The following is a 17895-nucleotide window of genomic DNA, read 5'->3' as shown; positions in this document are numbered from 1 at the left end:
GCCTAGAACAATACCTTGCTTAACCATGAAGTGGCATTTTTCCCAATTAAGTACAAGATTCGTTTCAACACAACGTTTCAAGATTAAAGTCAGATTATTCAAGCAATGATCAAATGAATTGCCAAACACGCTAAAATCATCCATGAATATCTCAATAATCTTCTCCACATAATCAGAGAATATACTCACCATGCATCGTTGAAACGTCGCCGGAGCATTGCACAAGCCAAATGGCATGCGTCTATATGCAAAAGTGCCAAAGGGGCATGTAAATGTTGTCTTCTCTTGGTCCTCCGGAGCGATCACAATCTGGTTATATCCGGAATATCCATCAAGAAAGCAGTAAAATTCATAACCGGCTAACCTTTCCAACATTTGGTCGAGGAATGGTAATGGAAAGTGATCCTTCCTTGTCATGGCATTTAACTTCCTGTAATCAATGCAAACACGCCAACCAGTCACAACACGAGTGGGGACAAGCTCTTGTTCTTCATTCTTCACCACTGTGACGCCAGACTTCTTTGGAACAACCTGCACAGGTGACACCCAACGACTATCAGAAATAGGATATATAACACCACAATCAAGTAATTTTATAACCTCCTTTTTCACTACTTCCAACATAGGTGGATTAAGGCGACGTTGAGCTTCACGAGATGGCTTGGCTTCCTTCTCCAAAAGGATGCGATGCATGCACGTGGTGGGACTAATGCCTTTGATATCCGCCAAAGTCCATCCAATGGCAGATTTGTGCTCTTTTAACACCCTTATCAACTTGTCTTCTTCTTGAGCTGTGAGTAAGCTTGAAATGATGACGGGTAGCGTTTGATCTTGGCCCAAGAACACATACTTCAAGTGACTAGGTAATGGCTTTAACTCAAGTGTAGGTGGCTGCACAGTTGATGGAAGTAACTTGTTAGTCAAAACCGAATCTAAAAGTGAGATTGGAGACTTACCAGAGTGGGAGGGCAATGACTCGAGGGCAGCGACCATTTCAAGTACTTCCTCACAAGGGGGCACGGCAATATGGTCAGATTGCATGCCGTGGGTTGCCAAGACTCCCTCACACTTATTTCTTGTTCCTATGCCGTTGACTAAGGCTACCTCAAGTGCATCTTCGTTCATTCTATCCAAATGCACCTGTGCCAAAGAATCAACAATGTCAATAGCAAAACAAGAATGGTCCTCAATTGGATGTTTAATGGTTTCAGAAAGATTAAAATGAATAATGTCCCCATCAAACTCCATGGTCAATGTTCCCGTATACACATCAATCTTTGTTCTTGCTGTTTTCATGAAGGGACGGCCTAGCAAGATTGGCAATGATGGAGCATGGCTTGAATCCTCCATGTCTAAAACATAGAAATCTGCGGGGAAAATAAGGTGATTGACCTGCACTAAAACATCCTCAAGGACTCCCTTGGGATAAGCGTTAGAACGATCGGCCAATTGAATTATAACGCCATCTTGTTTTAACTCACCAAGGTTCATTGATGCATAAATGGAATATGGCATTACATTGATGGATGCACCTAAATCTAACATGCATTGTTCAAATCTAGTGTTTCCAATTATGCATGGGATAGTAAAACTCCCTGGATCCTTACACTTTGGAGGTAACTTGCGTTGCAAGACCGCGGACACATTTTCACTTACTTTCACAACTTCTTTGTTTGAAATTCTTTTCCTAGTTGTGCATAACTCTTTTAAAAACTTTGCATACCTGGGTACTTGCTTAATAGCATCAAGTAAAGGAATGTTTACTTGAACTTTGCGAAAGGTCTCCAAAATGTCCTTTTCGCCTTCTTCCTTCTTTGATTGTGCAAATCTGCGAGGAAAAGGAACATTGGGCAGATTAGTGTTTGAAATCACAACATTTGGAACAACATTACTTGAGGTGGATGGTTTGGAAGGTGTAGATTGCTGCGGCATGGTTGGTGCCATCTTTGCCGTGGGGTGGGATTGCTCCTCTTCTTCCAATTGTAACTTCTCATCTTCCTTGTTTGGGGCAGATGCATGTGCTTTGCTTCCCACTTCTTTTCCACTTCGTAAAATGATGGCTTTTGCAGATTCAAAACCACCCTTTGGATTGATCTCCGTAGTGCTTGGTAATTTACCACTCTCACGAAATTGTCCCAAAAATTCGGCCATTTGGCCCATTTGCTTCTTGAGCTCATTCACCTCCTTTGCTTGATTCTGCATTCCCTGCGCCATTGTGGTTAATAATTGATACGTTTTATCATCATTCATGGACATACCTGAGTTGGTTTGGGATGATTGTGCTTGAGGAGGTGGTTGTGGTGCCATTGGCCTCGGGAAGAAACCCGGGGGTTGTCGGAATCCACTTTGTTGGGCAGGTTGTTGTGCATCCCTCCATCTGAAATTGGGGTGGTCACGCCATCCCGGATTGTATGTGTTAGAGAAAGGATCACCCCTTGGTTGGTTTGGATTCCCATAACCCACGGCGTGGGCAGATTCCCACCCTCCATTTTCAATTAATTGAGGGCATTGATCAGATTGGTGTCCTTGAATGGAACATACACCACACATTGTAGTTCCTTGCGGTTTGGGGCTTTCAACAAACTGTGACAACATGGACGTAAGGTTAGCCATTTGGGATTGTAACTCAGAAATAGAACTTACCTCATTGACATGATGTGGCCGTGGGGCATCTCTTTGCCCAACTCCTTCATATTGTTGTGCGTTGAGTGCGCGATTAGCAATGAGCATTTTGGCATCCATGGGTGTCTTATCCACTAGAGCTCCTCCCGCGGATGCATCCAACATTTGACGTTCAATTGGTAAGAGCCCTTCGTAGAAATATTGAAGAAGAAGCTCCTCCTTCAATTGGTGCTGTGGACATGAAGCAACAAGGGTTTTAAAACGTTCATAATAAGTTGGGAAAGATTCACCTTGGTTTTGCTGAATTCCACTAATCTTCTTGCGAAGAAGAATGATTCGTGATGTTGGAAAGAACTTCTCTAAGAAAGCTCGCTTCATACTTTCCCATGATGTGACAGTGCCAGGAGCCAACTCGTACAACCAATCCTTGGCCTTTTCCAACAAAGAAAAAGGAAAAGCCTTCATCTTCAATATGTTGCTATCCACGTTCACCGGTGTCATACTTGAGCATACGACTTCAAACTCCTTCAAATGCTTATTAGGGTCCTCCATTGATAACCCATGGAACTTGGGTATATGATGTAGCAAACTGGACTTCAATTCAAATTCATCGGTCTTCTCAGGGGCTGCCCTAGGGTATTGGATGCAAAGAGGGGCTGCATTGTCCAAACCCGAGGCGGAAAGCTCCTTGATGGTTCGGTTGTCTACTGCCATGGTTGGTACTTCTTCTTCACACCTTGATGTGGGCTCTTCTTTAACCTCCACTTCTTGCTCTTTGATTTCAGGTTCGGAACTAGAAGGATTAGATGCTTGTAGTTTCCTTTCTCTCCTCAAAGTCCTCTCAAAATCGTCGTTAAAGTCGAAGATATTCTCACGAACAGGTTGTGAGCTACGAGTCATAAACTAGTACCTGCACACAAGAGCAAACAAGATAAGTAACACACTTAAAAGACTCGGCACAAGTAAGAAAACAATAGGCCTATACACGGCACAAAAACAAACACACACATACGGTGCAAAAATATAAAACAAAACAGAAACTAAACAAATTAAACAAGACTCAAGACAAGGGATTAGCAACTTTGCTAATCCCCGGCAACGGCGCCAAAATTTGATGCGAGCATTATACGCACACAAATTAAACCCTATTTGTGACAATTGTAGTAATGATGTAAGTAGGGATCGTTCTAACCGGGGATTAACTAGGGGTGCTAAACACTTGACTCAAATAAATAAAACTAATTCTTAAACACTTAACTCACTTAACGAAAACTCAAAATAAGTCTACAAGACTCCAAATACTTAAAAACACAAAATAAGATAGATTAAGACTAAACAAAATATGGGGGGGGGATTGTGTTTGGATGAAATTAAACTAAAATACACAGATTGTAATTAAAGGCAGAATGTAAATATGAATGTGATGAAAATATGGATGATGAAATGGCTAAGGGGTTCTTCTCCACACATGAAATATATGCAACGTAAATCACTTTCCAGTTATCAATTCAGTAAGTTATGAACCTCGACACTCCAAGTTAATTAGGTCCGCTTAAATTAACCTTCAGATTTCCATCGAATCATTGAATTGGATGAATATGCATCGCAAACAAATTATTCCTAACAAGTTCTTTATATGAACAGCATGATAAAGATACAAGTTAGAATCATTACGTTCTTTGGAAATCATAAGCATCGACAAGGCATTTGTAACTATGAAAAGCATGATACTCTTGCCAGGAATCTACTTAACATGATCGTGACTAGCGACCTTCACTACTTGTGAATATAAATTCATAACGATTAGGTGAAACAAACTTATATTCTAGCACCAAATTCAAGCATGCAAATTAAGTGTGCACTCTCGATCAACATACAAGAATAAGTTCTAAATCAAACGGTTAAGCAAATTGTATTCACGACTTATGCAATGATAACTGGAAGTAATCAACTTATTTCACATATATAATCATGGTTTCGAATACACCCTTAGCCATGGGGGGTTTAGTTCCTCATACGTACAAAACAAAGATATGTAAATTTAATCATTGAAATCAAGGAAAAGAAAAACACCTAAAAATTCCAACAACTCAAACTTGAATTGTATGAACGTTTAGGCCCTTCTCCTCCTCTTTGTTGCGGCACAAGGTCTAAGGATAGATTTTGGATTGGTGTTTGTATGGAGGAATGGGTGGATAGTGTTTTGGAGGGTTGGGGAGTGGTGGAAATAGAAGAGAAAATATGCAGAAAATGGAAGGGATATGCACGGCAAGAATGGGGGATTTTGTGTTGTTGCCTTGTGTGATTGTAATGGAAAATGAGATGATTTGGTGAATGGAATGAATGGGTATTTATAGGAGGATTAGAGATGTGAATGGATGATTGTTTAAGGTATTTGGTGGAATGTGGATGGATTAGAATATTAGGGTTAATGGCTAATGGGAATGCACGGATTAGAGGATGTAAATGGGATAGTGCGGATGGAAAATGGAATGGTGGATGGATGGTTTAGTGGGAAGGAATAATGGGATGAAAGGTAATGGAATGAATGGCTTAGAATATTTTATTTAGGGTTAGTGGAATTGCACGGTTTATGGAGAGGAAATGGGAGATAATGGCTTAGGGAATAAGAATTAAAAATGGGATGGTGGTTGATTAGTGTTAGGGTTAATAAGGAGGAATTAGGGTGTGAATAAAATACACGGATTGATGGGAAATTGAGGGAATTAATGGGGAATAATCTGTGATGGTGGCTGCACGGTTTTGGAGAGGAATTAGGGTGCATAATCAAATGGGGGGGCCACGGCTTAGGGTTTAGTTTTGGACGTCCATTCCTCGTGCTCCATTTGCATACACCACATTCCAGCTCAGTTTTGCTCCAAAAGCTCCAAATTGCATCATTTCATGTAATATGTCCTTTAAACCTGAAAACACATAAAAGTAGCTTAAAAGACTACTTTAACGAAGAAAACATAACAAAAATGCATAAGAACTAGCTAACTAAGGCGCATAAATATGCTCCTATCAACTTATACCTTAATTCATTTGAGTGGCAAACTTGTAAATAAATCAAAACCCACTCTTCTCTAAATGGCCGGCCTTAGGGTATTCATTGGGCTATTTGGGCCTTTGTGAATCATTATTCATTAAGTTGTCATACAACTTAAGTCAATGGACTTGACGTTCGAAGTCCATTGGGCCTTAAGGTCCAAAACTATCTCGAGGTCTTCAACGAACTTATTCGTTTGATTAATAATCATATTAATTAATCCTTGCCATAAATAATTAAACCATTTAATTATTCTTACTCATCTCCATTGAATCTTCAATCTCTACCTTACACGGTGTATGATCCATTAGGTTCCTTTTAGCGAGACAGTGGGCGATTCAAACTCTTTCAAATCGATTGTGAATTGAAACTTACTTTCAATTCTCCCGTTAGTGATAATACACTTTTAGGGCTTCCACAAACCATGGTTGACGCCTAGCAGCATGTCATGGTTACCCAAGCTAATCAGAAGAGGTGGAGAACCTATTCAGTTTTAGGATTACAAATGCAATACGGTCTTTCTCTAATACAATACTCTTGACCACATTGTTTGGTTTGATAGTTTATTCATGTCTACTATCCAATGTGAGTCTTGTGCTTATATGATTACCTTGAATGTGATTTGGAACACATTCCTAAATCTCATTCATACTTTGGCCAAAGATTCTTAATCATATCATAGAGTATTCTCCCTCAAACAGTTTGAAGGTTAGAGATCCCTTGTTGCGCATTCACTTGCCTCCATGGCTAAATGGCTTAACCCCAACAATGCCGTGGACACCCTCCTGATGGAGTGACTTTGACATAATCAAAGATTAAGGACCTAACCACAAGACAATTGTGATGCCTCAGGTCAAAAGACTAATTTGCATTATCCCAACCATGAGTTCTCATGTGACATGAATATGAGAACTCTTCGTTGATCGTGTTCAGTGAACTCATTCTCTATTGAGCACCTACGTACTTGTCTTGATGTCACACACACCAATGACTCGAGACTAGTCACTCTCCCTGAGAGAAGACATAACACGTACTGATCTTAACGGACTGTCAATGCCCAATTGACAATCCTATGATCAGGAACGTTTAGGATGTGTCAACGAAAGAATGGTCTCATGAATCTAACTTCTTTAGATCGCATTCTTCCAATCACATATTCCTTGGACTTATCGTTTAAGCATATAACATTTATATGAGACGGCTCAAACAATAATCTTTGCCCTTTACATTTAAACTACATTAGTTTGAAATGTCCGTAAAGTATCATCATATGATTGGTTTTAGGGCACATTTCCAACAATCTCCCACTTGCACTAGAGCCAATCAGCTTAGTCATCATTGATGATACCTCTTCTGTAATTCATTTCATAAATGGCTGAGTAGTAGGCCTAAACAATGGATATCTATATGTTTTCCATAGAAGCAACCTTGAGAATAACAACGTCACCATTATACATGATTCTCAATCATGTGGTTCAGTCTCTCATTTGAGTTCGGACCTTGATGAGACCTTGATTCCCTGACTTGAGCTATCGCCCCATTAGTGTCATACACTTTCTGGTTGGAACCGAATGGAGAGTTCATGAATGAACTTTCCCATCCAAACAACAATTTTGTAAGCTTCTATATGGCAATATATTTTGCATACATGATGGAACACATTAAAGTCATTTACTTTTAACGTTTCCACCCAAATATCTCTTTAGTCATAATAAAGAGATATCTCATTATCACTTCATTCATAATGAAGAGATATTCTATGATGTATTAGATTCATAATCTAATACATTTACGCTTCCATTACGTTACTCTAATTCTTCCTCATTCTTGAGGAATCCATCCTTAGTATTTCTTAAATACCTAAGGATTCACTTGACAGTTGCCATGGTTCTGATCCTGGGCTTGCACTGATATCATCTTGTACCGTTCTAGGTACAACTTATATCAATGTTTTCATACAATATGAAATACATAAATCACCTTTATGCGTATGCATAAAGGATTCTATTTACGCATTATTTCTTTGGGAGTCAAAGGGTACATTCCCTTTGAGAAGAACAACTTCCTAGTCTCACTAGAATTGTCATTCTAATTGAAGTTTATCATCATATGAGAAACTTCCTAGCATCTCTTGTCTATTTTAGGGATTGATATAATCCAATTATATCTTGAAATCTATCATTATAGATTTCCATCCCATGTATATAGACTATGTCTCCCATATACATTCTATCATTATAGAATGTTTAAAGTCATAACTTTAACGATGAAGAATTCCTTTCATTTTCAAAATTAATATATATCATGTATATATATTCAAATTTAGGAATATGATCAACTCCCACTAATCTTTTGTAAACCTAGTAAACAAAAGATTCATTTACATCTTTATGAGAAATCAAACAATTGATCTTTTCTCATAAGACGCTTATAGCTCCCACTAGCTTGCTAAGATCCATGATGGATGGATCTCTACAACTAACATGTCTTAGAAGTATATATCATATATATATGGGTAATTGATAATGTCCAACGAACTAAATCTTATTTATGTTCATTCTTCTCCTAATGGAGAAATTCATTATCTTACGATGCTACTTTTCTTGATATTTTTCAAGGAAATTAATCTAAAGTGTTACTTTTTCCTTGGATCAAATCTAAGGAGGTAAATACTTTAGACGTCTTACTCATCTACTTACATTTCTTGAATTCTTTGAAACCTTTTGCAAAGTATTCGGACTTGTGTTTATTCAAAATAAACTATAGTCCAACCGAGAGTGATCTTCGGTGAATGTCATACAACATGAGTAGTATTATGTTGTGGACAAGTGCCACTGACATCTAAGTGAATTAACCTCAACAACTTTGTGATTCTTTCTTCTTTCCAAAAGAATAAAGATTCGAACATTTCGCCTCTATACAATTTTAACAAGAAGGTATTGGATCCGGATCTAACGATCCAAAGCATCCATCTATGACCAACTCGTAACTTATGTTTTAGAGGTATCACAACTCAGTTGGGATTAGTCACTACCTTGCAACCTTTTGGGTTTTAAGCATCGTTATATTCTTAAACAGTTAACACTACCACATCATCTCTACTACAGAGACAATTAATTAGATTACCATAATCTAATCATTCATTAATAAAAAACAATGTTTTGTCAAACAAAACATTCATCCATCTCTACTATAGTGACGGATTTAAGTTCCTTAAAATTGGAATGTAAAGACAATCTTTAGTATTTTCCAATTTCTTTGGTAGTTCATATGAGGAAGTAAGTACAATCCGCTTTCGCAGAGATCTATATTTTATTCACTTTCCGAATGTGAAGTACTTTCTCTTCTCTCATTAATCTTCTACTTTTTATTAGCACACTTTTGCAACAATTGTAGAACATAGTTGCTAATACAGAATCATGTATTCAAGTAGAAGAACCAACTGTTTTGAATTATTCAAGAACATTTTACAACACCTTCGAAAGGTGTGTTCTTTGACACTTGCAAGACATTTCTTGCAAATACCCCTTCCAATGTCCATCCTTTCATAAAGAAAGTTTGTTCCCTTGGAGTTATTTTGCCTTCTTCATTTGACTTCCCTTTTGATTACAATAGTCATGGTCCCTAAACTCCCACTATCTCTCTTGAAACTTATTTCAAATGTGTTATACACATCAAACGATTTGGAGAGCGTGCGGTTATTGTTCACTATATAGTTTACAATAAACTTAGTGAACCATTAGGATAGGGACACAAAGGTGAAGTCCTTGCCTAGTTTCCGTCTCGTTAAGTGGTTTAACACTTCAACACTCAATGATTCAAAATCATCATAAGTCCATATAAATGGACTATTTTTGTCAACCAACCATTATGTTCTAAACATAATAACAAACTTTCAAGAGTTGTTCAAGGCAACTCTCATTTCTTCATACAACAATTTGTAAGTGAAGAATCATGGCACATAAAGTGTCCATGCCCTTGTGCTTACTTCAAAAGTTCCTTGTTTATGTAACAAAGAAACAAGCACTAAAGTTTGTGTTGATTAAGGGTTGTTCAAAGCAACTCTTATTTCTTCATACAACAATTTGTATTTGAAGAATTATGACATTAAAAGTGTTGTCCTTCTCATGTTTAGACTTATCTAACATATTCTTCCAATGATACATTATCAATAGGAAGATTGTGAGGATGAGACTACTTAGTTACATCTACAAGCCATTAAAGACAATCTATGGGATTGTAGAACTAAGTCCGGAAATTAAAGCATTCGGCTTTTCTTTGTCAAGTTTTGGATAGCGTTTGCAAATATATTGGTAAACAAATACATAACGAATATAAATTGATTGATTTTAAGCCATTTGATTCGGGTCTTTAAATCAAATAGCACCACCCACTATTTTTGGCAAATTCCATATCCCTCATCGGAATTCGAGAGTTTTGTTGAACTCTTAGCGGGGTATAGGAGACTCACCATTACCAAGCCCACCTCACGATGATACGATATCGGTTAGCAAAAATAATGATGAGAGAATAACACTTTACTCATTTACAACTCTTGTAATTACCCATCTAGTTTGGCCTCTAGAGAATGTTGCCTCACAATGATATGATATCGGCGACATTGCACTTAGTTAAGTTATTCCCACCATGCTTAGTTCATGAAGGGGTTCAAGAATAGCCTCACAATGATATGATATTGGCCATCCTCGTTGCCTACACTCACCTCATCATATGCGTATAGACTCCTCCTGAGTGTAAGCATGCACTTTGTACTCCCCCATGATAGGGTGAAGCCGGTGTACAAGTCACAAACGATTGGAGCCCACCACGGTGGAAGGCCACGAAGAGATATTCAAAGCATCTCTCGCTTATCAACTTAATAATGGTTTTAGTTGAGGGTTTTTAGGTCTCATCACATATAAACATACATTTTAATCCAATTAAAACATTTTGGTCCTATTACAACTATTGGTCCATATGATTGATTTAGTAGTATATAATACTCCCACTATGCTTTTAAAACGGTTTTTAAAGCAAGACTATATGGTACTACTAACATAAGATTTGCATTCATTGATGGACTATATAGTTGCCTTAGGGCCTTAGGATGACTATGAACCTTTGATTCGATTCAACACGAGCCTAGTGTTGAATCTCGGTCTAGGGATGGTGATTGATTTTAGTTACGCGTTTAATCACATTAAGGCGTGTTGTCTTATTGGGCGTTGGACCCAACTACTCCAATTTCATGCATATCGAATAAAACAAGAAAGGAGTACTTCAAAGTAAATAAGAGCTTATGCTCTTTTACAACAATTGATCAAATCAAATTACTTTAAAGTAAAGAAGAGCTTTTGCTCTTTTACAACAATTGATCATATCAAATTACAACCAAAATTTAATCTACACATTCCCATGGTTCAAACAAATTTGAAACGGCCATTCACATAGCTCAATTATCGTAGGCTAAGGTTCATAATCACCCTTTCTTTAATTAATTAACGCTTTAACTAATTAAACTTGAATGCAACATTTTCATTTGGTTTTTGTATCCATAGAATTGATTTAGATGGAGCTAAATGAAATGAAAATCCAATTCTCATTTAAAGAGACAAAACAATTTTGTTCTCTACCTAATTTGGGCCAAAATGCTATGACCTCAACTTGTTTGGGCCATAGTGCAATTAACCTCAACTTTTGGGCTATTTTGCAAAAACTTAAACTTTTGGGGTCACTTTGTAAAAACACAAAAGTCCACTACTTCATGTAATTACAACTAGAACCCAAAAATTTCCTCAAAAGCTAAAACTTCATTAAAGGAGCAAAACAATTTGTCCTTTTAGTGATTTTGGACCTTTACGTAAAAACGTAAACTTTTGGGTCAAAGTACAAATACACAAAAGTATCAAAACTTTATGTAATTGCAAAAAAGCCCCACAAGGACCCTAATTGAGTAGGGTGGCCGGCCATTGAAGCAAAGTATATAAAAAAATTTCAAAGTTTTGTAAGTGGGGTGTGTGAAATGGAATAAATCATTACACACCTACCCACTAAAATTTCTTTAATTTTTCAAAACAAATATCTAAGATATTTAAACATAAGAAATATTTCAAAACAAAAACTTTATGAAATAAATCAAAACTTTGAATCAAAACACCAAACCTTTTGTTCTTGGCAAGAACATATCAAGAACAATGAAGAACATCCATGAAAACCCATAAGAGCTCCATGAACATTCTTCACCCAAAAACATACCAAAACCACTCAAACTTAAGGGAAATAACATACAACCATACTAGGGTACATAGGGGTTCCAAAAGTCACTTTAAAACACTTTTAACAAGTCAAACAAGAACCCAAAAATCCACCCTTTGGATTTGGCCGAATTTCCCCAAAAACATGGCACCAAATTTTAGCTCCAAAATTCATGCTCATATGAACTACATCTACAACATTTGAGATGGCAAATTTTCTAACAAAATTTACATTCAAAGAAGCAAGAATAAAGCTTGTAACAATTACAACATTCAAATCACAAACTATGAACTACAAAACCCAAAAGGATTCACCAACTACTAGACTTAGGCTCTGATACCACTTGAAGGAAGATTTGTGAAAAACAAGTTCATTTGAGCAACATCAACAACATGCAATTAACAATTAAAAGGCGGAATCATGTTTATATGCACTCAAAAACAAAACTTAACCCATGAACTTCAAAGCCTAGTAGATAGGTGAACCAAGACTCAACTCAAAACAAAGTGAGTTGAGAAATCAATACCTTTGTAGATTCCTCTTTGCATAAGCAAAGGCTAATCACCCAAAGAGAGGGCCTTCATTCCTTGCATCTTAGATCCATGGATTTGGATGGATGAAAAGGTTTCTCCAAGTTCCCAAAATTGAGAACCTCTAATGATTCATCACCAAGGCATAATGAAGAAGAAATGAGTGACCTTGGAGGAGTTTGATTGCTAGATGATCCCTCCAAGGTGGCCGAAATTTTAGAGAGAAAAGAGAGCTTGTGTTCTCATCCTTTCCCCAAAAATAACCATTAATGAATTTTGGCTATTAAGTCACACTTATACCTTAATTCATTTGAGTGGCAAACTTGTAAATAAATCAAAACCCACTCTTTCTCTAAATGGCCGGCCTTAGGGTATTCATTGGGCTATTTGGGCCTTTGTGAATCATTATTCATTAAGTTGTCATACAACTTAAGTCAATGGACTTGACGTTCGAAGCCCATTGGGCCTTAAGGTCCAAAACTATCCCGAGGTCTTCAACGAACTTATTCGTTTGATTAATAATCATATTAATTAATCCTTGCCATAAATAATTAAACCATTTAATTATTCTTACTCATCTCCGTTGAATCTTCAATCTCTACCTTACACGGTGTACGATCCATTAGGTTCCTTTTAGCGAGGCAGTGGGCGATTCAAACTCTTTCAAATCGATTGTGAATTGAAACTTACTTTCAATTCTCCCGTTAGTGATAATACACTTTTAGGGCTTCCACAAACCATGGTTGACGCCTAGCAGCATGTCATGGTTACCCAAGCTAATCAGTAGAGGTGGAGAACCTATTCAGTTTTAGGATTACAAATGCAATACGGTCTTTCTCTAATACAATACTCTTGACCACATTGTTTGGTTTGATAGTTTATTCATGTCTACTATCCAATGTGAGTCTTGTGCTTATATGATTACCTTGAATGTGATTTGGAACACATTCCTAAATCTCATTCATACTTTGGCCAAAGATTCTTAATCATATCATAGAGTATTCTCCCTCAAACAGTTTGAAGGTTAGAGATCCCTTGTTGCGCATTCACTTGCCTCCATGGCTAAGTGGCTTAACCCCAACAATGCCGTGGACACCCCCCTGATGGAGTGACTTTGACATAATCAAAGATTAAGGACCTAACCACAAGACAACTGTGATGCCTCAGGTCAAAAGACTAATTTGCATTATCCCAACCATGAGTTCTCATGTGACATGAATATGAGAACTCTTCGTTGATCGTGTTCAGTGAACTCATTCTCTATTGAGCACCTACGTACTTGTCTTGATGTCACACACACCAATGACTCGAGACTAGTCACTCTCCCTGAGAGAAGACATAACACGTACTGATCTTAACGGACTGTCAATGCCCAATTGACAATCCTATGATCAGGAACGTTTAGGATGTGTCAACGAAAGAATGGTCTCATGAATCTAACTTCTTTAGATCGCATTCTTCCAATCACATATTCCTTGGACTTATCGTTTAAGCATATAAGATTTATATGAGACGGCTCAAACAATAATCTTTGCCCTTTACATTTAAACTACATTAGTTTGAAATGTCCGTAAAGTATCATCATATGATTGGTTTTAGGGCACATTTCCAACAACTTTTTCTCGTCCTTCCATGTTTCTAACTCACCCCTGAAGCAGTAGTGTTGAAAGCGAAAGTTTACCAAATTCTTGGATCTGATTACTACCAGAAATATATGGTATAATCAGGGCCTACCAAGGTGTGGCATCATGCCCGAAGCGTGATCCTTGGCACCTAAGACCTAAAACTTCAAGAATAAGGGATAATATTCCCAAACCTCAACCCTGCAGAATCTACTTTCGTCTCGATGGAATAGATAATTGGTTATGCACCTATTCGTGCCTCTACCAATGTTGTTGAGGAGTATCATTCTAGTAGTCAATATGTGAGACTAATTTTGCTCCACGAAACATCGTTGGAAAAGTAGAATTTTGACATGAATAGCCTTGTTGGCCGAATCCACCCTAGTAACTTTGGTTTACTTTGTGCACATTTTTCCATGTTCTTGGATTCAAGTTCGATGTATGTTTTACTTATGGATAATCTTATTGATATTGTCCTCGAATATGAGTTAAATAATCATGTTTCTTAATACATATGACTAATTCAATTAAACACGTGATTACGTAGGAATGTGGGAAAGTTAGTTGTCTAGATGAATGCGTACTATGCACACTAACTTTACACCTAAATCACATCTCTAACGACTTCAGGTCTATCCAACCTGATTAAGAGCATTTGACATGCTCCTCGTTGTATGAATGGTACTAAATTACCATTTAGAGGACCTTAAATTCTCTTTGTCGTTGAGTTTTTTTAAGGATATTCGAGATGACAATGATCAGAAATGAAACCATTGAAGAAAATAGAGTGAATATCTTTGCACCATCTCCAAAAATAAGCCTAAAGCTTTGATTCAGGGCTAATGGGATGTCTCCCAACTGGGGCACACGACATATATAGTTGGCCTGGAACCAGGTGATTGAGCAATTTACTTGCTTTGGCACGACCTTTTGGGACACTTAGGTCGAACAATGATGTTACGACACATCTCCTTACCCAAAGTAAGGATATTGTGCCTACAAACACACTTTGCCAAGCCAACTCATTAGGGGAATTGATTTTTAAATCATCTCTTGCAAAGATACGAAACAACTCTCTTTTCACAGTGGATTCAAGGGAATATATGTGGACTAATCCAACCAAAATGTGGACCATATAAATACTTATGGTTTTGGTTGATGAATTGACAAACTAGTCACATGTTTGTCCACACATATTGCTGCTAAACCACATGGCCGATTAAGGGCTCACCATCCTACTTATCCGTTAAGCTCTGGGAGACTAGATTATGCTGGAGAGTTTATATCGATGGTTTTCGAAAAAGTATTGCATGTATTTTGGGTTTATAATTGAACATCAAATTCCCATGTTCACCCTAAATAGCCTCGCCTAGTGATCATAAAGCGCAAATTAAATGATCACCTGGATTTTGGTAAACGTACCAAGTTTTCAGTTTCTTCCTAGGGCTATGCAATCTTGTATGCAGTTATGTTGGTCAACCTTGAAGCCCATTTCCACCCAACCTATATGACGTTACAGTTGGTTACTGGGTACGAACCTGACGATTTTTGTATTTACTCATTTAGGTGTGCATTCCATGTGCCAAGTTGTGCCGCCGCAACGTGCCAATATGGGTCCTCAAAGAAGGATTTGTATCTTTCGTCGATCATGATTCTCCTTCACACTAACTCTCTTCGAGCCCTTGCACGTGATCTCTTTACTACTCATTTGCGGGTTGTCACTTTAATGAGACAGTCTTCCCGCCATTAAGGGGAGATTCCTGGAGAACGGTGCGAATTTGGGTGGATGTTGCCCACTATGTCTTGTCTCAATCCCCATACCGCACAAGTGTGATAAGCAAGTGTGATGAATTCTAGCTTTCAAAATGTTGCTCTAGATGCATTCCTCTGATCTAGCTAAAGTGATGAGATCATATACCAGCTGCAAACATGCCTACAAAGATAGACGTACTTAACGAATGTTGAGTCAACATCCCTGAAGGGTGTGCCACCCCTGTTAGACAGTTTGGACGCCCCTATTGGACAGTCCGATACACTGGCAGATAGCCAATCAATCTGTCCTAGCCTAGCCTAGAGCACGACAGATCACTTGGTTCATAGGATTCACTTCCTTAGAAGTGGACGCTACGACACAAAATGAATTTATACTCGATCGCTATCTCAAATCATTTCCATCTCATGAGATTAATCCGGATTACTCCCGAGACTTGAAGTTCATGGTCCAGTATACTAGTTTAGGTAGGCTAAATAGAATTGAAATGAGATTACTGATAGGAGCATATTCATGCGACTTAAATGGCTTGTTCTCGTGCATTTACGTTATGTTTCTTTAGTTATTTTAGTCCTTTATGCTTCTTTTGTGTGTTTTCAGGTTCTAAGGGCAATGTATGCAAAAGGATGCATTTTGGAGCCTTTTGGAGCAAATTAGAGATTGGAATGAATATCATATGCTTAAAGCCAAGTAGATGGACGAAATTGAAGACCAAAGGAGGCTAGGAATAAATAAAGAGATGAAGAAATGAAAATGAAGAACAAAGAATTCCCATTCACCACAGAAAATTCCTTTTGTGCCGTGCCTAATTCTACCATTCCACTCCTTCATTTCAGCCACACTCCCACATGCATTCATCATTTTTCACCCTAGCTTTAATTCACATGCTTTTCCAACAAATAAAACAGCCATTCCACATGCATTTCCAACCCATATGCACCCTTTAATCATTTAATCTAGTTGTCATTGCACATGCATTCCTTTAATCCACATGCACCTCCATAAACCATTAACACATGCACCCATCACCCAACACTCCCCTTGCCGTGCACATCATCATAAACAATCAGCCATTCCACATGCATTTCCACCCACATGCTTCATAATCATTCAACCAACTTTGCACATGCATTCATCATCATAACCTAGCTGTCATTCCACTTTAATCCACATGCATTTCCTTCATAAATCAGCCACATGCACTCATAATCATTCAACCAACTTTGCACATGCATTCATCATCATAACCTAGCTGTCATATTCCCTCTTTTTCACCTATAAATAAGCATCCATTGCAGCCACAATTCACACACTCTTCCATTTCAGAAAATCATCCACAAACACCAAACATCCCCTTGTGCCGTGAGCTCCCTACCAATCCAAACACCACCAGAAATCATCCCATTGCCGTGGCCTCCCCTTCCATTTTCACCACTCCCCAAACCATTCACACCATCAAACTAACCTTAGACCTTGTGCTACAACAAAGAGGAAGAGAAGCGGGCCTAAACGTTCATACAATTCAAGTTTGAGTTGTTGGAATGTTTAGGTGTTTCTTTTCCTTTGATTTCAATGTTTAATTTCAATTCTCTTTGTTTTGTACGTATGAGGAACTAAAACCCCCCTCGGCTAGGGGGGGATTCGAAATATATGTTTATGCTTGCATTTTGATTTGATTACTTCTAATTGCGTTTCATAAGTTGTGGATTCAATTTGTTTAACTGTTTGATTGATAACTTATTTATGTATGTTTATTGAGAGTGCACGCTTAATTTTTCATGCATGAATATGACGCTAGAATATAAGTGAGCTTCACCTAATAGTTACGAACTTATATTCACAAGTAGTGGAGGTTGCTTATAAACAATCGCGTTAAACGAATTCTTGGCATAAGTTTCATGCAATCATAGTAACGAATGCCTCGTCAACACTTATAATTTTCATAGAGCGTAATGATTCTTGCTTGTATCTCTATTATGCAATCATGTAGGGGACTTGTGGGGAATGTTTTGGGTTGTCGTATGCAATCATCCAATTCAATAACGT

At 37.8% G+C, this 17895-nt stretch overlaps 1 protein-coding gene across 1 annotated transcript; it reads right to left on the bottom strand.

Annotated features, from left to right (window-relative positions):
- Positions 1 to 241: 241 nt before the first annotated feature.
- On the bottom strand, positions 242 to 3522 carry LOC148691545 (uncharacterized). The gene is made up of 2 exons (XM_088682864.1): positions 957 to 3522; positions 242 to 309 (listed from the first exon to the last, which is right to left on the bottom strand). The coding sequence occupies exons 1-2, from the start codon at positions 3520 to 3522 to the stop codon at positions 242 to 244; spliced, it is 2634 nt and encodes an 877-aa protein (XP_088538990.1).
- Positions 3523 to 17895: the final 14373 nt, after the last annotated feature.

The sequence above is a fragment of the Pyrus communis genome, chromosome 13, assembly GCF_041283825.1.
Source record: "Pyrus communis isolate YQ-2024b chromosome 13, ASM4128382v1, whole genome shotgun sequence".
Lineage (NCBI taxonomy): Eukaryota > Viridiplantae > Streptophyta > Magnoliopsida > Rosales > Rosaceae > Pyrus > Pyrus communis.
This window is presented reverse-complemented; position numbering and strand designations above follow the sequence as displayed.

What these genes read in the sequence shown, in the direction of transcription:
- LOC148691545 (XM_088682864.1), bottom strand. Translation starts at nt 3,522, where the DNA reads ATGACTCGTAGCTCACAACCTGTTCGTGAGAATATCTTCGACTTTAAC. An exon ending in GTCATTGCCCTCCCACTCTG is followed by an intron (nt 310 to 956) that starts GTAAGTCTCCAA and finishes GGATATAACCAG; the next exon opens with ATTGTGATCGCTCCGGAGGA.